General features: G+C 38.4%; 1 protein-coding gene across 3 annotated transcripts in view; it reads left to right on the forward strand.

The window, feature by feature from the left end:
* LEPR (leptin receptor) overlaps window positions 1-22,671 on the forward strand; it is a 93,637-nt gene that overhangs the window by 25,942 nt on the left and 45,024 nt on the right. For all 3 annotated transcript variants that reach the window (XM_086390406.1, XM_086390408.1, XM_086390407.1), the window contains exons 5-6: window positions 1,443-1,566; window positions 21,838-22,046. In XM_086390406.1, the coding sequence (XP_086246532.1) occupies window positions 1,443-1,566; window positions 21,838-22,046 (333 nt within the window). The remainder of the gene's footprint in view (window positions 1-1,442; window positions 1,567-21,837; window positions 22,047-22,671) is intronic.

The raw sequence follows: 22,671 nt of genomic DNA on the forward strand, positions 1-22,671 counted from the left end.
CAATGCCTACCATGTAGGAGACCCGGGTTCAATCCCTGGGTCGGGAAGATCTCCTGGAGAAGGAAATGGCAACCCACTCCAGTATTCTTGCCTGGAAAATCCCATGGATGGTGGAACCTGGTAGGCTACAGTCCATGGGGTCGCAAAAAGTCGGACACGACTGAGCAACTTCTCTTCAAATACTTCCTAGTGTCTCTGTCTTTAGGCATTTAATTTTAAATGAAGCACTTTTTTTAATTTGTAAGGGAGCTTAACTTCACCATTCCAGTGATTGTTGGATATATTAAGAATGGACTTAAAATGTGAAGGTCCTTGTGACTAGCCTTGAAATGATCAAAAAATGTTAGCACTTTTTTCAGTTATCAAGTGAAATGATTATGATGCTGCAGATTTTAATTTATGTATAGAGAAGGCAGTAGCACCCCACTCCAGTACTCTTGCCTGGAAAATCCCATGGATGGAGGAGCCTGGTAGGCTGCAGTCCATGGGGTCGAGAAGAGCTGGACACGATTGAGCGACTTCACTTTCACTTTCACACACTAGAGAAGGAAATGGCAACCCACTCTGGTGTTCTTGCCTGGAGAATCCCAGGGACGGGGGAGCCTGGTGGGCTGCCGTCTATGGGGTTGCACAGAGTCGGACACGAAGTGACTTAGCAGCAAGGGCTATTAACTAGTTAGTTTATTGAGTTTAACTTTGTGTAACTAAAGTTACTAGGTTAAGTGGTGGTTACTGAGGATTTCCATGTAATTTTCTGCCACATGGGCTATTTACTTCATAAGGCTCAACCGATGCGAAGTCACTACTAGCTAGAAATTCTCCAAATGGGGAAATATGTTAGTATTGCTTAAGATACTTTTGGTGTTGTATTAAATTAGTCATAATTTTTAGCTGTTGCTGTGCCTGCTTTCTAAATTACAAATCACCAATAGTTTATCAGGTGAATTTTTCAGTATACAGTGAAATATACTCTCCTTATTTGTATGTGGGGCCTATAATATTATAATAACAAAAATTTAAGATATGCATCTTATTGGTGATTCCAGTGTGAATCACCATGCTTTACCGCTAAAGCAGACACAGAAATGCTACACTAAATTTGCTGTACTTTGATCGTTCATGGTCTCTTGTCTCTTGGAAAGTGGGGATGAACTGAACTAGGTGAGTTTTGGGGTCTTCTGTCCTACATAAGTGGTTCAAGATTTTAAAAAATTTGAGAAACAATAATTGAATTTAATTCTCTTGCTTTATGAAGAAGGAAACTGAAGGCCAAAGGAACTAAATGGGCACAGACATATGACCAATTAGAGCTTGTTCTTTTTCTCTCAGAATGGACAGTGGTAGTTGTATCAGAACACTGGTAAATTTAATTTAGCCCTTCCCTTTCATTGGGCTGTTCAGAATGGTTTTTTCAGATTTAATTTAGTTTATTTTTAATTCAGGTGCAAACTGGAACATACAGTGCTGGATGAAAGAGGACTTGAAATTATTCATCTGTAATATTGAGTCATTATTTAAGAATCCTTTCAAGAATTATGACCTTAAGGTCCATCTTTTATATGTTCTGTAAGTACCAAATAAATAAAATTTGACATTCCCATGACACAATTTTTTTTTCTGTAATACAAGAGCTTCCATATACAGAAGTAGATTACAAAAGCTCTCCTATCCCTATATTTCCTTTTATATCAGTGTACATTTCTGTGTTTTTTGTATGACTTTCTCCTCCCATTAGGTTTTCTCTTTTCTCCTCATATTGGTTCAGGTAGCAAGACATTGTAGATGTGGATGGGCATATATTTGCAAAGAAGTGTAAACTCAATTCAGGAGTCTTAGGTATTTGACTGAAGAAAGGGGGAAAGTTTATATTTATTTTTCTGGCAGATTTTTCTCTCATATTTGATCTTTTTATTGTCTTGAAAATGTGTGTGCTTAATATATGTTTGTGCTCGGTAGAAAGCCACAACAGTGGTTTCGAACAGCCATACTTACAATTCTTACAGTAAATAGGTCATTCAAATTTTTCTAATAATTCCAGTGATAATACCTACTATTCCTATTTGAATTAAAATAAAATTGTTTGGCTGTGCTGTGCTAGAAACTGTCCATATAAAGATGAATAGAGACAGAAAGAAGAATGATGGCTGCCGGGGACTAGAGGAGGGGTAATGAAGAATTCTTGTTTAAATGGGTATAGAGTTTCAGTTTGGGAAGATGACAAAAATTCTGAAGTTGAATGGTAAGGATGGTTACCCAACAGTGTGAATGTACTGTCACTGAATTTTGTACACTTAAAATGGTATATGTTGTGTACATTTTACCACAGTAAAAAAATTTAAAGAACACAGATGTCAACAAAAGGATGTATTCAGACACTTTGCTAAATGTGTGTTTTACTTCAACTTTTTAAGATAACTGGAATGGTTGATTTATATATTTCTTCTCACTAGTTTGTCATATGTTGTCCTATGTATTTTTAGACTCTATTGTTGGATAGATCTATGTTCATAACTGTTACATCTTCTTGATATACTTTCCCATTAACCTTACACAACATCATTCTTTGTTTTGCCTCATGCTTTTAATTTTGAAAATGTATTTTGTCTTATATTTTAAAAAAGAATAGTTATAGTCTCTGCTCTTGAGCCATCCATAGATTAGTGATTTGGACAGATATGTACAAATATGTCTCAAAATAGGATTTGAGTTTTAGTGATGACTGATGTGGGAGCACAAGACTGATGTGAGAGCCTCAGGTGGGGAAGTCTAGTGTACTGGTGGGAAAAGAGAGGAGTGAAGGTTTCCCTAGGAAGGAGACAGCTGAGTTGAGATTTCAAGGATGAGTGAGCTAATAACCAAAAATATGAAAAATTTCTTGTATAAAGGTAAATAAGACAAATTTTAGAAGAAGCAAAGCTACTATCATCCTTATTTTTCTACTGACTATCAGACTGTAGTTAATATTTACAACTTACGTTAAATGGCTGGACTGATTTTGTCTTTTGGCCCTGCCACATGGCTTGCAGGATCTTAGTTCCCTGCCCAGGGATCAGACCAGTGCCCTCTGCAGTGGAAGTGCTGGTCTCTAACCACTGGACGGCCAGGGGATTCCCTGAACTAATTTTTAAAGTCACCCTAGGAGTAGAACAGATAAGACACCCCCTGCTGTCTCATCTGGAGATTGAGTGTGATAATTTTCACCTCTGATGCTGATCACTAGATAAGTCTAGAAGTCCCTGCAAACCCCTGCTGCTTTAACAAGTGCAGGTCTCATTAGGGCCAGTGTCTTGAATGGGCGTATCTGATTGGTGAGAATGTGCTATATCTATCTGCCAGTGTTTCAGTCTACCAGAAGAGTAGTTTTTCCAGGCAGATGCTGGGGGCAGCTAGTAGATAAATGTCCACAACAGAAATGACTGGGCTGCAAATCTCAAGAGGCCCAAGAAGCTTAGCTGAGTAGTGAAATGGGGAAGGTGGAGGAGTAATAGGCAATGCTCAGCCAAAGGAGAACATCTAAAGGATGGGAAAGAATGAGCTTGCTTCTAGTTTATAGAAAATGACCCAGCAGAGAGAGAAAAATTGAAGATATGGTAGAAGGGGACACGCTGAATATTTGTGACAGAGAGTGAATAGTTGAATAGGCAAGTTCCAGAAAAAGAGCACAGATGAAGGGTTGGTCTTAGAGCAAAGGAGACTCACCACAACTTCTGGGTCTTGAGCGAAGAAAGGAAGCATTGTGGTTGATGAAGATATATTTGACCTCTGGGGCATAAAGTTTCCTGCTTTATTTAACCAAAACACATTTTAGCTCAGAGAAACTAATTCCTTTACAATGAAGTACATTTTTGTGATGATCTGAGTACTTTGGTGGTGATCAAAGTCTCACTAGGTGCCATTTGAGAGAATTTCAAATCTTATCAGTGAGGTAGGGTAATGTGCCCAGTTTGATAGCTCTATGACAATGTGTAAGGATTTATATTTTATAATGTGTGGGCCATAGTTATGTCTGGAGGTCTGCATTCTATGATATATTCTATGTATGAATATATCAGAGCATTTCAAAATTGCATAGTAAATTAGGAATAGCTGAGAATTTGAACTTTAGTCAGCTAAGTGGTCATTGGTCTGTTCTTCTAAATGGACCCAGAAAAATGAGAAAATTATAATATTAAACAGATTTTTCAACTTGCTCATATGATGAATTTAGTACATTCTTTTAACCTTCTTTTATTTTGAACTCAGGTTTCTAAAAATATGAATATAGGAAAACCTGTCCTATTACTTACCATTTGAGAAATGTCTTGTTTTTCTTTTCTTTCCACTTATTAAAAGAAATAATTTTTATTATTTTTGGCCATACCATGTGGTGTGTGGGATCTTTATTCGCCAGCTGAGGATTGAACCCTGGTCCCCTGCAGTGGACGTGTGGAGTCTCAACCACTGGATTGCCAGGGAATTCCCATTTGCCACTTTATTTGTAGTCTTCACTGTATAATTTGGTTACTATGTCCATTTTACCAACTCTCACATGCTGTTTCTGTCTTGAATGGTATTTTTGTGTACATCTTTGGGCAATACATCTCCAAATAATTTAAATAAGACTCTTCAGCTCAGGAGGAAGAACTGACCAATATAACAGATGAAACCTCTATGGAATAGGAAATCTATAATGATGATTACTATAGAAAAGTTTTTCATCAAAAGCACCTCCCTAATGCGTTAGAAAATTCACAAGAGAACTCTTTCAAATTCTTCTGTGTGTAAATAAGTATATATTTAAAGGGAACTAAAATCTTGCATTGTTTGAACTCAGATATTAATGTTTGTCAGAGAATCCAAAGTACAGCATGACAGATATTTGCTATTTTGAAATTTTCTCTTAAACCTAGGAAGGAAATCCTCTTCTTCCTTTGTGAAGTGCCTATGAGTACATCAGACACTGAACTGAGTATAGGGAACAGCGTTAAGCAATTCAGACTCAACCCTTGCCCTCTTGGACCTAATAGTAAAGATAAAGAACATAAAGTTTGAAAATGCTGTGATATAATACCTATGGGGACTTGCAGAAACATATGCTAGAAGTATCTGTTTAGATTCTAAGCGGGGAGAGAAGAATGAACCAGAGAGAGTGAAGAGCATTTTCAATAAAACACAGTCAAATAAAGGCATTTGAGAACTTGAAATTCCCAAATGTGTGGTTGGGAAGCTGGGGAATGATGAGAAATCAAGGTGGATGAATAGGCAAGGGTGACGAGGGAGTTTGGACTTTTGTAACTGCTAACACCCAGTTTATTTGTCTCTTCAGAATCACTCTGTCAGCATTCTCAGTGATTTCAGCACCCACCTGAATGGTCTTCAATTTCTTCAAAGCTTTATTTTGACTCATCTTGTTTTCACCACATCTAGTTCACCAGTTCTCATGGATCTTGCCACTGCTGATAAACTGGATCTTTTTTATAATTTCGGTTTCAAGGATCCTACTCTTTGACCACCTCTCCCCCAGCCCCTCATATTAGGCCTACTCCCTTTATTACCTCAGCCTCCTGCAGTCTAAGCCAAAGTGTTTCTCTCACAAGATCACACAGCAGCCTGGGAATCTTACTAGGATTCACTCTATTAGATAAAAGCCCATAGAGCTCTTAGAAATAAGCTCTTCCCTGCCTTCCCTTTGATTTTTGCTCAGAAGCCATTTCATAGTTCTAACATTGTTTGCCAACTGGAGAGGCTGAGAATGTCACAACTCTCAAGTACTATTAAAAATTCTTTTGTCTAACAGCCCTTTCTCAAGGAATATCTCTCCTCTTGCAGCACGAAGAAACAAGAGGCACTTTCAACACTTGTTTGGAAATTGCCTGGAGAGAGATCACCAGTTCAGTAGGCACCTTCTATTCTGTCCACAGAACCGCAGATGTGTTACATAGCTTTCGGCCACAACATAAAGAAGACCCCATTTCCTCCAGTCTCCAATCACATATTTCCCACTTCCTTTCATGTCCTCACTGGCAGTGTCCTTAAAATGTAGGTTTCTGCCAACAGTCTATTCAAGGTATTTCACGCTTTCTCCACATGCTTCTCCAAATACTTCCAGCCTCTCTCCATCACCTAGTTTGAAAGCCACAGCCACTTTTTTAGGTATTATAGCAGCACCCCACTTCCAGGTACTGGTATCTTCCTTGGCTATCTATGCCATATAATAAATTACCCCAAATTTAGTGGCCTAAAACAAAAATCATTCATCATTTCATAGCTTCTATGGGTCCAGAACCCAGCTGCAACATCTGGAGACATCTGCCTCAGTGTCTTTCACAAGGCTGCCATGCAGATGTCAGCTAGGACTGCAGTTATTTTAAGGTTCAATTTTAGGAGGATCTGTTTGCGAGCTCACTCCCTCGGCTTCCAAGGTCCCCAGGGACCACTGGTCAGAAAGCCTTTGTCTCTCCCTGGCTTTGACAGGAGGCCTCCCCCAGTTCTTTGTCTCATGGGTTCTCCATGGAGCACATCACACTATGGCAGCTGGCTTCCCTTGGAGGGAGCCTGAGAAACTCACTGATGATCTTGCTTTTGGTTTCCACTGGGAAAACGGGAGTGGGGGTGCGAGTTCTCATTTTCGCTTTTCTCACCAAAATCTATCATCCTGCTGATGTCTGTGCCTGTGCAGTTTTCCTTGTCATCTTTAACTGCTAATGTGCTCCAATATAAAATGAACCCTTTCTTCTGTGTTTTGAGTCCCATCCCCTGTTGTCACTCAAGGAATTTGTTCTTGCAGTTATTTCCTCTCGTTCCTGCATCATCAAGTTTTCCTCTCAGCCAATACATATGCTGCAATAACTCTCATTTACTTTTGAATTTATGTTTTAATTGGAGTATAATTACTTTACAATGTTTTGTTAGTTTCTGCTGTACAGCAGTGTGAATAAGCTCTAATTATAAATATACCTCCTCCCTCTTAAGCTTTCCTCCCACCTCCCCATCTCACCCCTTTAGGTCATAACAGAGCACCAAGCTAAGCTCCCTGCTATATAGCAGCTTCACACTAGCTATCTCTTTTACACATGATAGTGTATTTATTTATTTATTTTTTAACCAATCCATTGATTTTTAATGTATGAAGTATAACATTTTCAAATATCAAGTGAAAAGCATATTATAAATCTATTTTTTGGCACTTTAACATGTCTTTAATGCAAATGTCCATTTTAGTATTCATTTGGTGCCCAAGCTCCAATGAATCATTGGAGTGGAATTTTGTTGCCTACCAGGACCCTGAGCTAGGGGTGGGGGCAGAAATTAGCAGAAGACCCGTGACTTAATTCTGGAACTTCTTGGCTGCATGGCCCTAAACCATTTTTTGGATTCCTTGTGCTTCATTTTCATCCTGTGTAAAATGAGTCTTAATGGTACCTGTTCCTCAAGTCCTTAACTCAGTAAGGTATAGACCACAATGCTTACTCTCCTGGTTTGGATTCGTATAAGCATGGTCTGTACTAACCCAGTATATGACCTCCTGGGCATGTTGCATGTTGCTGAATAACTGCTAACATCTGTGTCTAAACATTGGTATACACTCAGGCCAAGAGTTTCAAGAGATGGTTTGCTTTTATTTCCATTACTCTGGGAGGTGGGTCATAGAGGATCCTGCTGTGATTTATGTCAGAGAGTGTTTTGCCTATGTTTTCCTCTAGGAGTTTTATAGTTTCTGGTCTTACATTTAGATCTTTAATCCATTTTGAGTTTGTTTTTGTGTTTGGTGTTAGAAAGTTTTCTAATTTCATCCTTTTACAAGTCGTTGACCAGTTTTCCCAGCACCACTTGTTAAAGAGATTATCTTTTCTCCATTAGCTTCCAATGATAGTGTGTTTATGTCAGTGTTGCTTCTCAATTCATCCCACCCTCTCCTTCCCCTCCTGTGTCGACAAGTCCATTCTCTATGTCTGTCTCTATTCCTGCCCTACACATAAGTTCATCAGTACCATTTTTCTGGATTCCATATACATGCATTAATATACAATATTTATTTTTCTGTTTCTGACATAATTCACTCTGTATGACAGACTCTAGCTTCATCTAAATCATTACAAATGACTCAATTTCATTCCTTTTTATGGCTGAGCAACATTTAATTACATATATATATATATACACACATACACACACCAAATCAATAACTCCCATTTAAAACATAGATTTCCTTGGTCGCAAATTTCCACCAAGTAATTACCCAGTTTCACTACTGCCTTTAAAGAAAACCAAGTTTTGAACTATGTGAATACAGTCTTCAGAAGTTAATATAAAAAGGTCAACAAAACTGTCTTCTGGCCATAAGGGAATAGTATATTCTGGAATTACTCCTCTATTATAAACAATTAGAAAGCCTGATAAAAGAAGAAACATCTATTTTCAGATAATGGACAAAGTCAAAACAGAACAGTGATTCCTGAGAGAAGGAAACAAAGCAAGTTCTATATTATTAACGTTTTCTGGGCTGGAGGCAGCTTCCAGGACATGATACAAGGAGGGGGAACTCAAACAGAACCCTACAATATTGCTGAACTGAGGAGACAAGAGAGAAGAGTTCAGAATAAAATCGGGCTTGATTAATGGAGCAGAATACTCAAAGTAGAGAGGTACAGAGAAATTAGCATACAGTTCAGTTCAGTCGCTCAGTCAAGTCTGACTTTGCAACCCATGGACTGCAGCACGCCAGGCCTCCCTGTCCGTCACCAACTCCCAGAGTTTACTCAAACTCATGTCCATTGAGTCAGTGATGCCATCCAACCATCTCATCCTCTGTCGTCTCCTTCTCCTCCTGCCTTCAATCTTTCCTAGCATCAGAGTCTTTTTAAATGAGTCAGTTCTTCTCATTAGGTGGCCTAAGTATTGGAGTTTCAGGTTCAATATCAGTCCTTCCAATGAACATTCAGGACTGATTTCCTTTAGGATGGACTGTTGGGTCTCCTTGCGGTCCAAGGGACTCTCAAGAGTCTTCTCCAAAGCATCAATTCTTCATCACTCAGCTTTCTTTATAGTCCAACTCTCACATCCATACATGACCACTGGAAAAACCATAGCCTTGACTAGACAGGCCTCTGTTGGCAAAGTAATGTCTCTGCTTTTTACTATGCTGTCTAGGTTGCTCATAACCTTTCTTCCAAGGAGTAAGCATCTTTTAACTTCATGGCTGTAGTCACCATCTGCAGTGATTTTGTAACCTAAAAAAATAAAGTCTCTTACTGTTTCCCCATCTATTTGCCATGAAGTGATGGGACCAGATGCCATGATCTTAATTTTCTGAATGTTGAGCTTTAATCCAACTGTTTCACTCTCCTCTTTCACTTACATCAAGAGGCTCTTTAGTTTTTCTTCGCTTTCTGCCATAAGGGTGGTGTCATCTGCATATCTGAGGTTATTGATATTTCTCCTGGCAATCTTGATTCCAGCTTGTGCTTCATCCAGCCCAGTGTTTCTCATGATGTACTCTGCATATAAGTTAAATAAACAGGGTGACAATATACAGCCTTGATGTACTCCTTTCCCTGTTTGGAACCAGTCTGTTGTTCCATGTCCAGTTCTAACTGTTGCTTCCTGACCTGTATACAGATTTCTCAAGAGGCAGGTCAGGTGATCTGGTATGCTCATCTCTTTCAGAATTTTCCACAGTTTGTGGTGATCCACACAGTCAATGGCTTAGGCATAGTCAATAAAGTAGAAATAGATGTTTTTCTGGAACTCTCTTGCTTTTTTGATAACCCAATGGGTGTTGGCAATTTGATCTCTGGTTCCTCTGCCTTTTCTAAAACCAACTTGAGCATCTGGAAGTTCATGGTTCACTTATTGTTGAAGCCTGGCTTGAAGAATTTTGAGCATTACTTTAATAGCATGTGAGATGAGTGCAATTGTGCAATAGTTTGAGCATTCTTTGGGATTGCCTTTCTTTGGGAATTAGCATCGGGGTTGCCTTGATTCTTTGTCTAAATACCAGTCCATCCATGATCTTGGGAAAGAAAACTTCTTGAAAAAGAAGTCAGTAGAACTGTAAGCTAAGGAATTCCCAGAAGTCACACAGGGCCAGGAATAATTAGTTTCTTATAAAGAGATTTGGAGAGTCCTTGTTGAAAGGCAAAGGAGAAAAGGAAAGATATACCCACTTGAATGCAGGGTCTCAAAGAATAGCAAGAAGAAATAAGAATGCCTTCCTCTGTGATCAATGCAAAGAAATAGAGGAAAACAACAGAATGGGAAAGACTAGAGATCTCTTCAAGAAAATTAGAGATACCAAGGGAACATTTCATGCAAAGATGGGCACAATAAAGGACAGAAATGGTATGGACCTAACAGAAGCAGAAGATATTAAGAAGAGGTGGCAAGAATACACAGAAGAACTATCCAAAAAAGATCTTCATGACCCAGATAACCATGATGGTGTGATCACTCACCTCGAGCCAGACATCCTGGAATGTGAAGTCAAGTGGGCCTTAGGAAGAATCACTGTGCACAAAGCTAGTGGAGGTGATGAAATTCCAGTTGAGCAATTTCAAATCCTAAAAGATGATGCTGTGAAAGTGATGCACTTAATATGTCAGCCAATTTGGAAAACTCAGCAGTGGCCACAGGACTGGAAAAGGTCAGTTTTCATTCCAATCCCAAAGAAGGGCAATGCCAAAGAGTGTTTAAACTATCGCACAATTGCACTCATCTCACACACTAGCAAAGTAATGCTCAAAATTCTCCAAGTCATGCTTCAACAATATGTGAACCATGAACTTCCAGATGTTCAAGCTGGACTTAGAAAAGGCAGAGGAACCAGAGATCAAATTGCCAGTATCTGTTGGATCATTGAAAAAGCAAGTGAGTTCCAGAAAAATATCTACTTCTGCTTCATTGATCACACTTAAGTCTTTGTGTAGATCACAGCAAACTGGCAAATTCTTCAAAAGATGGGAATATCAGACCACCTGACCTGCCTCCTGAGAAATCTGTATGCAGGTCAAGAAATAACAGTTAGACCCGGACATGGAACAACAGACTGGTTCCAAATTTGGAAAGGAGTATGTCAAGGCTGTATATTGTCACCCTGTTTATTTACCTCATATGCAGAGTACATCATGAGAAATGCCAGGCTGGATGAAGCACAAGCTGGAATCAAGATTGCTAGGAGAAATATCAATAACCTCAGATACACAGATGACACCACCCTTATGACAGAAAGTGAAGAAGAACTAAAGAACTTCTTGATGAAAGTGAAAGAAGAGAGTGAAAAAGTTGGTTTAAATCTCAACATTCAAAAAGCCAAGGTCATGGCATCTGGTTGCATCACTTCACAGCAAATTGATGGGGAAGCAATGGCTGCTGCTAAGCTGCTAAGTCACTTCAGTCATGTCCGACTCTGTGCGAACCCATAGATGGCCTCCCAGCAAGCTCTCCTGTCCCTGGGATTCTCCAGGCAAGAACACTGGAGTGGGTTGCCATCTCCTTCTCCAATGCCTGAAAGTGAAAAGGGAAAGTGAAGTCACTCAGTCGTGTCCAACTCTTATCAAACTCAAGGACTGCAGCCTACCAGGCTCCTCGGTCCGTGGGATTTTCCAGGTACTGGAGTGGGGTGCCATTGCCTTCTCCGGGGAAGCAATGGAAACAGTGACAAACTTTATTTTCTTAGGCTCCAAAATCACTGCAGATGGTAACTGGCCATGAAATTAAAGGTACTTTTTCCATGGAAGAAAAACTATGACCAACCTAGACAGCATATTAAAAAGAGATATTACTTTGCTGACAAAGGTCTGTCTAGTCAAAGCTATGGTTTTTCCAGTAGTCATTTATGGATGTGAGATCTGGACCATAAAGAAAGCTGAGTGCTGAAGAATTGATGCTCTTGAACTGTGATGTTGGAGGAGACTCTTGAGAGTCCCTTGGACTGCAAGGAAATCCAACCAGTCAATCCTAAAGGAAATGAATCCTGAATATTCATTGGAAGGAGTGATGTTGAAGCTGAAACTCCAATACTTTGGCTACCTGATGTGAAGAACTGACTCACTGGAAAAGACCCTGACGCTGGGAAAGATTGAAGGCAGGAGGAGAAAGGGATGACAGAGGTTGAGATGGTTGGATGGCATCACTGACTCAATGGACATGAGTTAGAGCAAGTTCAAGGGAGTTGGTAATGGACAGGGAAGCCTGGCGTGATGCAGTCCATGGGGTTTGCAAAGAGTTGGACATGACTGAGCTACTGAAGTGTTGAATACCAGCAGAAACCCCATAATATCCACACTTTAAAATGGGTCCAGCCAGCCTGGATGAGAAGCCAATTTGGGGGAGAATTGATACATGTCTTTGTATGACTGAGTCCCTTCACTATTCATCTGAAACTATCACAACATTATTAATAGTCTATCCCCCAATACCCAAAATAAAAAGTTTAAAAAAAGTGTGGCCAGATTAGCCCTAGCGTCAAGGCTGATCTACATTTCCCCCTAAAGAGCTTAAAAGGTTCACACTTAAGTCACCCAAATAACCAATTGCCAGAACAAAATTCAACATTCTCTAAGAAAAAACAGCATGATCCAACACTCAAAAATGTAATATTCACCATGTCTGGCATCCTGTGAAAAATTCTGCATATATGAAGGACAGGAAAAAGTAAACCATAACCCAGAGAAAAAGAAAAAAATAGACAATAGATGCGGACTCAGAAATGGCCGAGATGATAGAACCAGCAGATGATTAGTAGTAATATCCTCCATGTACTCAAGGATATAAAGAAAATATGAATGTAATAAGAGAAATTGACAGTATAAAAAAGAACCAACTAAAATTTTGAGAGAAGAAACATGCGTTATTTGTAAAGTAAACAAGTGTGCTCAGTGTTAATTGAGAAATTTTAGACATCAGATCAGATCAGTCACTCAGTCGTGTCCGACTCTTTGCAACCCCATGAATCGCAGCATGCCAGGCCTCCCTGTCCATCACCAACCCCTGGAGTTCACTGAGACCCACGTCCATCGAGTCAGTGATGCCATCCAGCCATCTCATCCTCTGTCGTCCCCTTCTCCTCCTGCCCCCAATCCCTCCCAGCATCAGGGTCTTTTCCAATGAATCAACTCTTCTCATGAGGTGGCCAAAGTACTGGAGTTTCAGCTTTAGCATCAGTCCTTCCAAAGAACACCCAGGACTGATCTCCTTCAGAATGGACTGGTTGGATCTCCTTGCAGTCCAAGGGACTCTCAAGCGTCTTCTCCAACACCACAGTTCAAAAGCATCAATTCTTTGGCGCTCAGCCTTCTTCACAGTCCAACTCTCACATCCATACATGACCACAGGAAAAACCATAGCCTTGACTAGAGGAATTTTTGTTGGCAAAGTAATGTCTCTGCTTTTGAATATGCTATCTAGGTTGGTCATGACTTTCCTTCCAAGGAGTAAGCGTCTTTTAATTTCATGGCTGCAGTCACCATCTGTAGTGATTTTGGAGCCCAGAAAATAAAGTCTGACACTGTTTCCACTGTTTCCCCATCTATTTCCCATGAAGTGGTGGGACTGGATGCCATGATCTTTGTTTTCTGAATGTTGAGCTTTAAGTCAACTTTTCCACTCTCCACTTTCACTTTCATCAACAGGCTTTTTAGTTCCTCTTCATTTTCTGCCATAAGGGTGGTGTCATCTGCATATCTGAGGTTATTGATATTTCTTGTGGCAATCTTGATTCCAGCTTGTGTTTCTTCCAGTCCAGCGTTTCTCATGATGTACTCTGCATAGAAGTTAAATAAACAGAGTGACAATATACAGCCTTGACGAACTCCTTTTCCTATTTGGAACCAGTCTGTTGTTCTATGTCCAGTTCTAACTGTTGCTTCCTGACCTGCATACAAATTTCTCAAGAGGCAGATCAGGTGGTCTGGTATTCCCATCTCTTTCAGAATTTCCCACAGTTTATTGTGATCCACACAGTCAAAGGCTTTGGCATAGTCAATAAAGCAGAAATAGATGTTTTTCTGGAACTCTCTTGCTTTTTCTATGATCCAGTGGATGTTGGCAATTTGATCTCTGGTTCCTCTGCCTTTTCTAAAACCAGCTTGAACATCAGGAAGTTCACGGCTCACGTATTGCTGAAGCCTGGCTTGGAGAATTTTGAGCATTACTGTACTAGCGTGTGAGATGAGTGCAATTGTGCGGTAGTTTGAGCATTCTTTGGCATTGCCTTTCTTTGGGCATAGTGTTTCTTTAGACATAGTGTTATTTAATCAAGAAGCTGTATGCAAGCCACAATACTAGGCTCTGTGAGAAGTACTTTCCATTCTTTTGCTCTTACCTTTTTTTCTTTCCTTCCCCTTCTCCTTTTCCTTCCTTCTTTCCCATCAAGATGGACTCACAGATTATTATTTTATTTGATGAGCTATACAAATCATTATTTTATTTGATGAGCTATTTAGTTACTATTATTATTTATTTTTTTGATCACACTGTCCAACATTTGCCGAGTTGGGGCTTATTTAAACTGGCTTCTGTGTCCTTTTGATGTTTTCCATCTATCTTTTTTTTTTTTTTTTAAATAGGACTCCTTACTTTCTAACACTACGAGAAATTTCAGGTTGATTTTATGCTTTTCCTGCTCTGACACTGGAATCGGCCATTTCTCCAAGGAGCCCTGATTCCATTTTGTTGGAGAATGATGTTCACAAAGTGGTGTCTGGGGGCTAAATGCTCACTGTTCCTTGAGTGGCATTGTTTCTAGGCCCCCTTAGTTACAGAGTTTGTTATATGTATGCATACACACAGTACACACACAATGTGCATAATACACATAATACTCAGAAATCTATATTTTTGTATCTCTCTGTATATACATAACAAAAAAGCGTGTGTTCATACTGATATCTCTTGTTCTAGTTCAAAACTGCAGGATCTATTCTAGCAGTGCTTTTCTTTTCTTGTAACAATAGTGACTTCAGTCATGAAATTAAAGACACTTGCTCCTTGGAAGGAAAGCCATGACAAACCTAAACAGCATATTAAAAGACAAAGACATCACTTTGCCAACAAAGGTCCAGAGAGTCAAAGCTATGATTTTTCCAGTAATCATGGATGGATGTGAGAGTTGGACCATAAACAAGGCTGAGTGCTGAAGAATTGATGCCTTTGAATTGTGTTGCTGGAGAAGCTCTTGAGAGTCCCTTGGACAGCAAGGAGGTCAAACCAGTCAATCCTAAAGGAAATCAACCCTGAATACTCACTGGAAGGACTGATGCTGAAACTGAAGCTCCAGTACTTTGGCCATCTGATGTGAAGAGCCAACTCATTGGAAAAGACTCTTAGGCTGGAAAAGATTGAGGGCAGGCCGAGAAGGCGGGCAATAGAAGATGAGATGGCTAGATGGCATCACCGACTTAATGGACATGAGCTTGAACAAACTCCAGGAGATAGTGAAGGACAGAGGAGCCTGGTGTGCTGCAGTCTATGGGGTCACAAAGAGTTGGACATGACTTAGTGACTGAGCAACAACAAACACCTTTTTCTAGAAGTGAGAAATCTTGCTTCCCTTTCCAACAATACGTTATCTAGTTGCTTAGTCCTAAAATACACACAAAGTAATTTTGGAATAGCTAAGCCATACTGCTGTAGAAAACAAAGAGTCCGGCGTACAGTGACTAGAGCGCAGTGTCTGTGTTGACTCACCTTGCCTTTGCTAATGCTGAAGGTTGCATGATCGAGATTCTGTGCAGTTAACTAGGGTATCCCCTCCCCTTCCACTTCACGTGGTTATGTTGTTAACTTGACATATATTTAGGTCCCTTTGCTTTTGTTTGTATTCCTTTTTTATTTTTCTTTTTTTCTTCCTTCATGTCCTCCTTGTTGATTTTCCATTTGTTTGGTAATATCGTACAACTGACAAGTACTTTGTGTTATACAGAATGCTTCTTAAATTGTCTCCTTGATGAAATTTGTCAGCTTCTCACCTGGACCTAATTCATGAGGTCTGGGCTGGGTTTGCATTTCTATCAAGTTCCAGATGATGCTAATATTATTGGCTTGGGAACCATACTATGAGAACCTCTGATCTATGACACTTACTAAAAACAGATTCCTTGGCCCCAGATATACTGAATTCCATGGAGCATCCAGGAATCTAGTTTTAAAAGGTGCCAGGTGATTTTTATGATGAAACTAGTCTGGGATGCTAACCTATTTTTTGAAATTCCTTTTGATGGGTAAAGTAGACTTTTGGGAGTAACATTTGTATAGGTTACCAGTCTGAGATTTAAAATGTGACTTGATTAAATTATTCACAAAACTAATGCTAAATTTTCCAGTTATTTAATGGTTCACCAACTATGTTTTGCTCTCAGTTTATGTCACAGTAAAGAACACTCATTTGGTGTTACTCCTATAATAATTTAGTGTAGATCTCTCTTAGAGAAGTTTTAAAATATTGATAGAAAATTTTGGGGGGAAATAAGTAACATGACCAAAGGTCAGAGGATAGAATGTGCTTTCTATAAACCACTGTGACTAAAAGATGAAGTTTCAGTACTAATTATATACCTAGCTTCTGAGTAGAAATATTGCCTGAATTGTGAAATTTGCAAAGAAACCAAATTTAAAATTATTTGACAACTTTTTTTAATTATTTTCGCTTGCAAGTATCAGTTCAGTTCAGTTGCTCAGTCGTGTCCAACTCTTTGCAACCCCATGAATCGAAGCACACCAGGCCTCCCTGTCCATCACCAACTCCCGGAGTTCACTCAGACTCACGTCCATCGAGTCAGTGATGCCATCCAGCCATCTCATCCTCTGTCGTCCCCTTCTCCTCCTGCCCCTAATCCCTCCCAGCAACAGAGTCGTTTCCAATGAGTCAACTCTTCTCATGAGGTGGCCAAAGTACTGGAGTTTCAGCTTTAGCATCAGTCCTTCCAAAGATCACCCAGGGCTGATCTCCTTCAGAATGGACTGGTTGGATCTCCTTGCAGTCCTCATATATAGAGGGATTAAATAAATAGTGGCACTAAATTTATGTGTGTGAGTACTGGCAAATGCATAAAATATTTTGCTGAATAAACATTTTTCAAGAATGTCAGAAATTCTTAAGTTTTGATTATTTTAAGCCAATGTATTGCTTTCTTATTTTAAAATTTTGATCACCATTTTGATTTACACTACTTTGAAATTTTGATAATTTACACTACTTTGATATTATCAAAATTTTGAAGTACCTTTTAAAACTCTGTTTTCTTCTTTGAAATAATTTTATTTATTGATTGATTTTATTTTTGGCTGTACTGGGTCTTTGCTGCTAAGTGTGGGCTTTCTCTAGTTGTGGTGACTGGAGGCTTCTCTTGTTGTAGATCATGGGCTCCCGAGCATGAGGGCTTCAGTAGCTGTGGCACACAGGCTTAGTTGCCCCATGGGATGTAGAATCTTCCCAGATCAGGGATTGAACCCATGACCTGTACATTGGCAGGTGTATTCTTAACCACTGGACCACCAGGGAAGTCCCTGAAGTATATGTAAATACTTAAAACTTTAGAAAATCTTTTGGAAGATAAAAGAAGTTGTTATGCTTACTTTGACAAGTAACAAGGCTGTATAGTCCAGGTTTCGCACAAACTTGGAAAAACTGCTCTAATAAATGTGAGAAATATCTAGTGTTTTCCTCAAGGAAAAAATAATTGAAAATAATTCTATAATTTTCTAATTTTCTGAATTTTTGAAATATTAACAATTCAGATTATAATTATTCTTTGGTTGTGGCCATTAAAATCTTTGCTAATCCCTTAAGTAAAATGATAATGGTAACAGTGAACTTACCTTGTGATCATAAGGCATCTTGGATGTAATGAATTGAGTACTGAACATGGAAGCATGAGACTTGAGATGAATTCCAGTCCATGTTCTCCTTGAGCCTCAGTTTTTTACTTGTAAAATAGGTAATATTAGTTCCCTCATAAAGTGGTTTGACGGAGAAGGCAATGGCACCCCACTCCAGTACTCTTGCTTGGAAAATCCCATGGATGGAGGAGTCTGAGGAGCCTGGTGGGCTGCAGTCCATGGGGTTGCTAAGAGTCGGACACGACTGAGTGACTTCACTTTCACTTTTCACTTTTCATGCATTGGAGAAGGAAATGGCAACCCGCTCCAGTGTTCTTGCCTGGAGAATCCCAGGGATGGGGGAGCCTGGTGGGCTGCTGTCTATGGGGTTAGACACAACTGAAGTGACTTAGCAGCAGCAGCAAAGTGGTTTGAAAAATTGAAGTAGATAGTGATCCTCAAGATGTTTTGTGTGCATTATAGATATGCTAAATAGTGAAATTTGATGGTATATTTTTGTGTCCTTTTTTCATCAAGTAGTCACCAGTTCAGTTCAGTCGCCCAAGTCGAGTCTGACTCTTTGTGACCCCATGGACTGCAGCACGCCAGGCTTTCCTGTCCATCACCAGCTCCTGAAGTTTACTCAAACTAATGTCCATTGAGTCAGTGATGCCATTCAACCATCTCATTCTCTGCCATCCCCTTCTCCTCCCGCCTTCAATCTTTCCCAGCATCAGGGTCTTTTCAAATGAATCAGGTGGTCAAAGTATTGGAATTCAGCTTCAACATCAGTCCTTCCAATGAATATTCAGGACTGATTTCCTTTAGGATGGACTGTTGGATCTCCTTACAGTCCAAGGGATTCTCAAGAGTCTTCTCCAACACCACAGTTCAAAAGCATCAGTTCTTCAGTGCTCAGCTTTCTATATAGTCCAACTCTCACATCCATACATAACCACTGGAAGAACCATAGCCTTGACTAGACAGACCTTTGTTGGCAAAGTAATGTCTCTGATTTTTAATATGATGTCTAGGTAGGTCAAAATTTTTTTCCAAGGAGTAAGCGTCTTTTAACTTCATGGCTGCAATCACCATCTGCAGTGATTTTGGAGTTCCCCAAAATAAAGTCTATCACTGTTTCTACTGTTTCCCCATCTATTTCCCATGAAGTGATGGGACCAGATGCCATGATCTTCGTTTTCTGAATGTTGAGTTTTAAGCCAACTTATTCACTCTCCTCTTTCACTTTCATCAAGAGGCTCTTTAGTTCTTCTTCACTTTCTGCCATAAGGGTGGTGTCATCTGCATATCTGAGGTTACTGATATTTCTCCTGACAATCTTGATTCCAGCTTGTGCCTCATCCAGCCCCGCATGTCTCATGATGTACTCTGCATATAAGTTAAATAAACAGGGTGACAATATACAGCCTTGATGTACTCCTTTCCCTATTTGGAACCAGTCTGTTGTTCCATGTCCAGTTCTAACTGTTGCTTCCTGACCTGCATACAGATTTCTCAAGAGACAGGTCAGGTGGTCTGGTATACTGGTAGTTAGCAGTAGGGAGTACGAAATGTTTTTGGCCTATAGCTGGGATAGAAAATCTTTTTTTTTTAAGGTGAAGATAATAAATATTTTAGGCTTTACTCTCCGTTCTCTCTGTATCACAACCTTGTGGTCATAGTTACTAATGAATGAATTAGTAAATGAATGAGCATGACTGTGTTTATGGACACTTAAATGTGAATTTTATATAATTTCCATGATTGTGGGATATTCTTCCTTCTTTTTTTAAACCAGTAGATAATGTAAGAAATGCTTCTTAGCTCATAGGCTGTACAAAAGCAATTGTATTTGGCTTGTGGGATACAGTTTCCTCACCCCTGAGTTTCATGATGGGATTATTTGTTGGAATGATTTGGGAAATTCCTGTGTGGAGATTTTTACTAAAAACCCTATAAATTATGAAATACTATGATATATATTGTATAGTACATGTATTCTATAATACATAATCATTATATATCATCATTATAAATATATATTATGCATATTTTTGTGTATACTGAAATTATAAAGTAAATGAAAATGAGATTGATTAAATGGAACACAGCAGTGAAGTGGTAGAGAAACCAGAGAGTTAATCTCTTTAGGAATCAGCCCTATATAAATATCCACTGTATTTAGAAAAAATGGCATTGGTGAGACCATCTAAAGTAAGAGTATAATTCTAACTTTTTATTTTACAAAAGAAAAAAATCACCAGAATTTCCTCTTAAAAATATTGGTGGGGAATATGTTTTCTGTTCAGTTCTTTTTTGCCTTAAAATTTGGAAGTTTTTCAGTCAAAACACAATACAAGCTGCAAGCATATTTCTGACATAAAATACTGCAATTTATTTAATTTGTTCCATACTCTTTTGATAAAAACTTTTAATATTTGAAAAACACATAAAAGTCATGGTGCGATATTTTTAAAAATCACATTTTATTGGAATTGTTTAAAGGTTTAGGTGAAGTTGAAAGTACTAAGTCATTCTACCTTCAATTCAAAATGGAATTTTATGAGTGTATAGCATTTTGAAATTTTCAAAAACACTTTTTTGGCACAGTATTTTTATTTTAAGGTAAATTTTGCATATAATAAAATGCACCTTAAATATAAGGTTGATGAATTTTGGGAAGTATGTTCACCTATGTAACCAATATCTTAATCAAATACATTGCATTTCTTTAATAATTAATGATGTTGAACACCTTTTCATATGTTTTTTGGCCATGTGTATGTCTTCATTGGAGACATGTCTGTTTAGATCTTCTGCCCATTTTTTGATTGACCCTTTTGTTATCTTTTTATCTTTCATAGTATCTTCTGAAGAACAGAAGTTTTTAATATTGATAAAAATCAAATTATCAATTTGTAATTTTGTGACTCGTGCTTTTGTGTTGCATCTAAGAAATTATTATTTAAAACAAGGTCACAAATTTTTTTCCCAAAGTTTCTTCTGATTCATAGCTTTAAATTCTGCATTTAGATTAATGATCTATTTTGAATTAATATTTGAATCTTATGTGAGGTGTGGATTAAAGTTGAATTTTTGTGTGGAGGGGGGCGTATAGATATCCCACTGTTTGAGCACAATTTATTGAAAAGATTACTCTTTCTCCACAGAATTGCTTTTGCACCTTTGTAGAAAATTGATTGTCCATATAGGTGTTGGTTTCTTCTGTCCATTAATCTATTTTTTTCTCTTTATGTTCGTACTCCTTTGGCTTGATTATTGTAGCTTATTGTGACTTCTTGTTTTATTATTTTAGTGGTGGCTTTAGGATTTAGAATATAGGTCTTTAACTTAATATAGCCGAACTGATGTTATACCTCCAACTGACATTTCACCACTACATGTATAGTGGAAGAAATTTATAGCTGTATATATACACGTCTCCCCTTTCCCCAAGTTTGGTATTAATGTCATACATTTTATTTCTACCTATGTTATAAACCCCACACTTTATGGTTATTATTTTTGCTTTAATTAGTCAATAAATATTTATCCTTTAAGTTAAATTTCATTTCCTTGTGTGGAACCAGACTTCTATTTGCTATCATTTTCTTTTTGTCTGAAGGACTTCCTTCAGCATTTTTTTTTCTAAAGGAAGTTTTTGCAACTTTGATTGATGATAAATTCTTTCCATTTTGGTGTGTCTGTAAAAAGCCTTTATTACATGTTTATTTTGACAGATATTTTTATTGAATATAGGATTTAAAAATCACGATTTTTCTTTCAGTACTTCACTGTTGCCTCATTGTCTTCTTGCTTATATTATTTCTAACTTGCTTTATTGATTCTAACTTATACTGATTGCTAACTTGCTTTAACCCTTATCTTTCTGTCTCTGCTATAATGTAGCTTTCCCCCCCGAGAAGCTCTATAAGCTGGGTGTGCAGAACAGTTTACCTCAATTTGGATTTTGTGTCCTCCATTTTAAACATATCTAGTGCTTTCACATCTATGTTAATATGTAGCTCTTCTTTTCTCATATAGGCTTGACGTGTTAGAAGAGTCACCTCTGCTCCCCCAGAAAGACAGTTTTCAGGTTGTTCAGTGCAACTGCAGTGTTCATGAATGTTGTGAATGTCATGTGCCTGTGCCGACAGCCAAGCTCAATAACTCCCTTCTTATGTATTTGAAAATCACATCTGGTGGAGCAGTTTTTCACTCACCTCCAATGTCAGCTCAGCCCATTAATGTTGGTAAGTTGTGCCTAAGAAAGATAATATCTTTAAACATCAGTCATTCAAACAGGCTGAAAATTGTTTACAAGATGTTTCATTAGCTTATCTCACTTTGACTGACACTGTAATGATGATAAATGTAGTCCTAAGGGGTATTAAAAGCAGCTTCTAGAATGATTTAACAACAGTATAGATATTTCTGCAATTGTAACAAATTCATTTTGAAAACAGTTTGATTTCTTTAAATCCTAGGTCAGTCTAATGGATATGTTTTGTTTGATTATGACTTTTTCACATCTCAGATAACTATTTCTGAAAATAATTAAAAGCTCCTTTTTACCTGACTTTATGCCTTCAATAAATATTTTTTAGAGACTCGTGGGTATCAGTCACTGATCTAGGAGCTGGGGGAAACAATGGTGAGTGAGACAAAGTTCCTGCCTCACAGAGCAGGGGTAGACAATACTGGGCAGAGAAAAACAATATAAACATAAGCAAACTAATTGGCTGTACAAATCTGATTAGAAGAAAAACTTATATAATAGACAAGTGCCCACATTATTAGTGCAAAGATTCCCCAGATTTCTTTCATCAGCTTGAATATATAATTATAAATATTCAGTGTATTCAATTACATTATTCA

Source organism: Bos grunniens, chromosome 3 (assembly GCF_055505025.1).
Source record: "Bos grunniens cultivar Pamir isolate PY7600 chromosome 3, Bosgru_T2T1.0, whole genome shotgun sequence".
In the NCBI taxonomy this organism is placed as follows: Eukaryota; Metazoa; Chordata; class Mammalia; order Artiodactyla; family Bovidae; genus Bos; species Bos grunniens.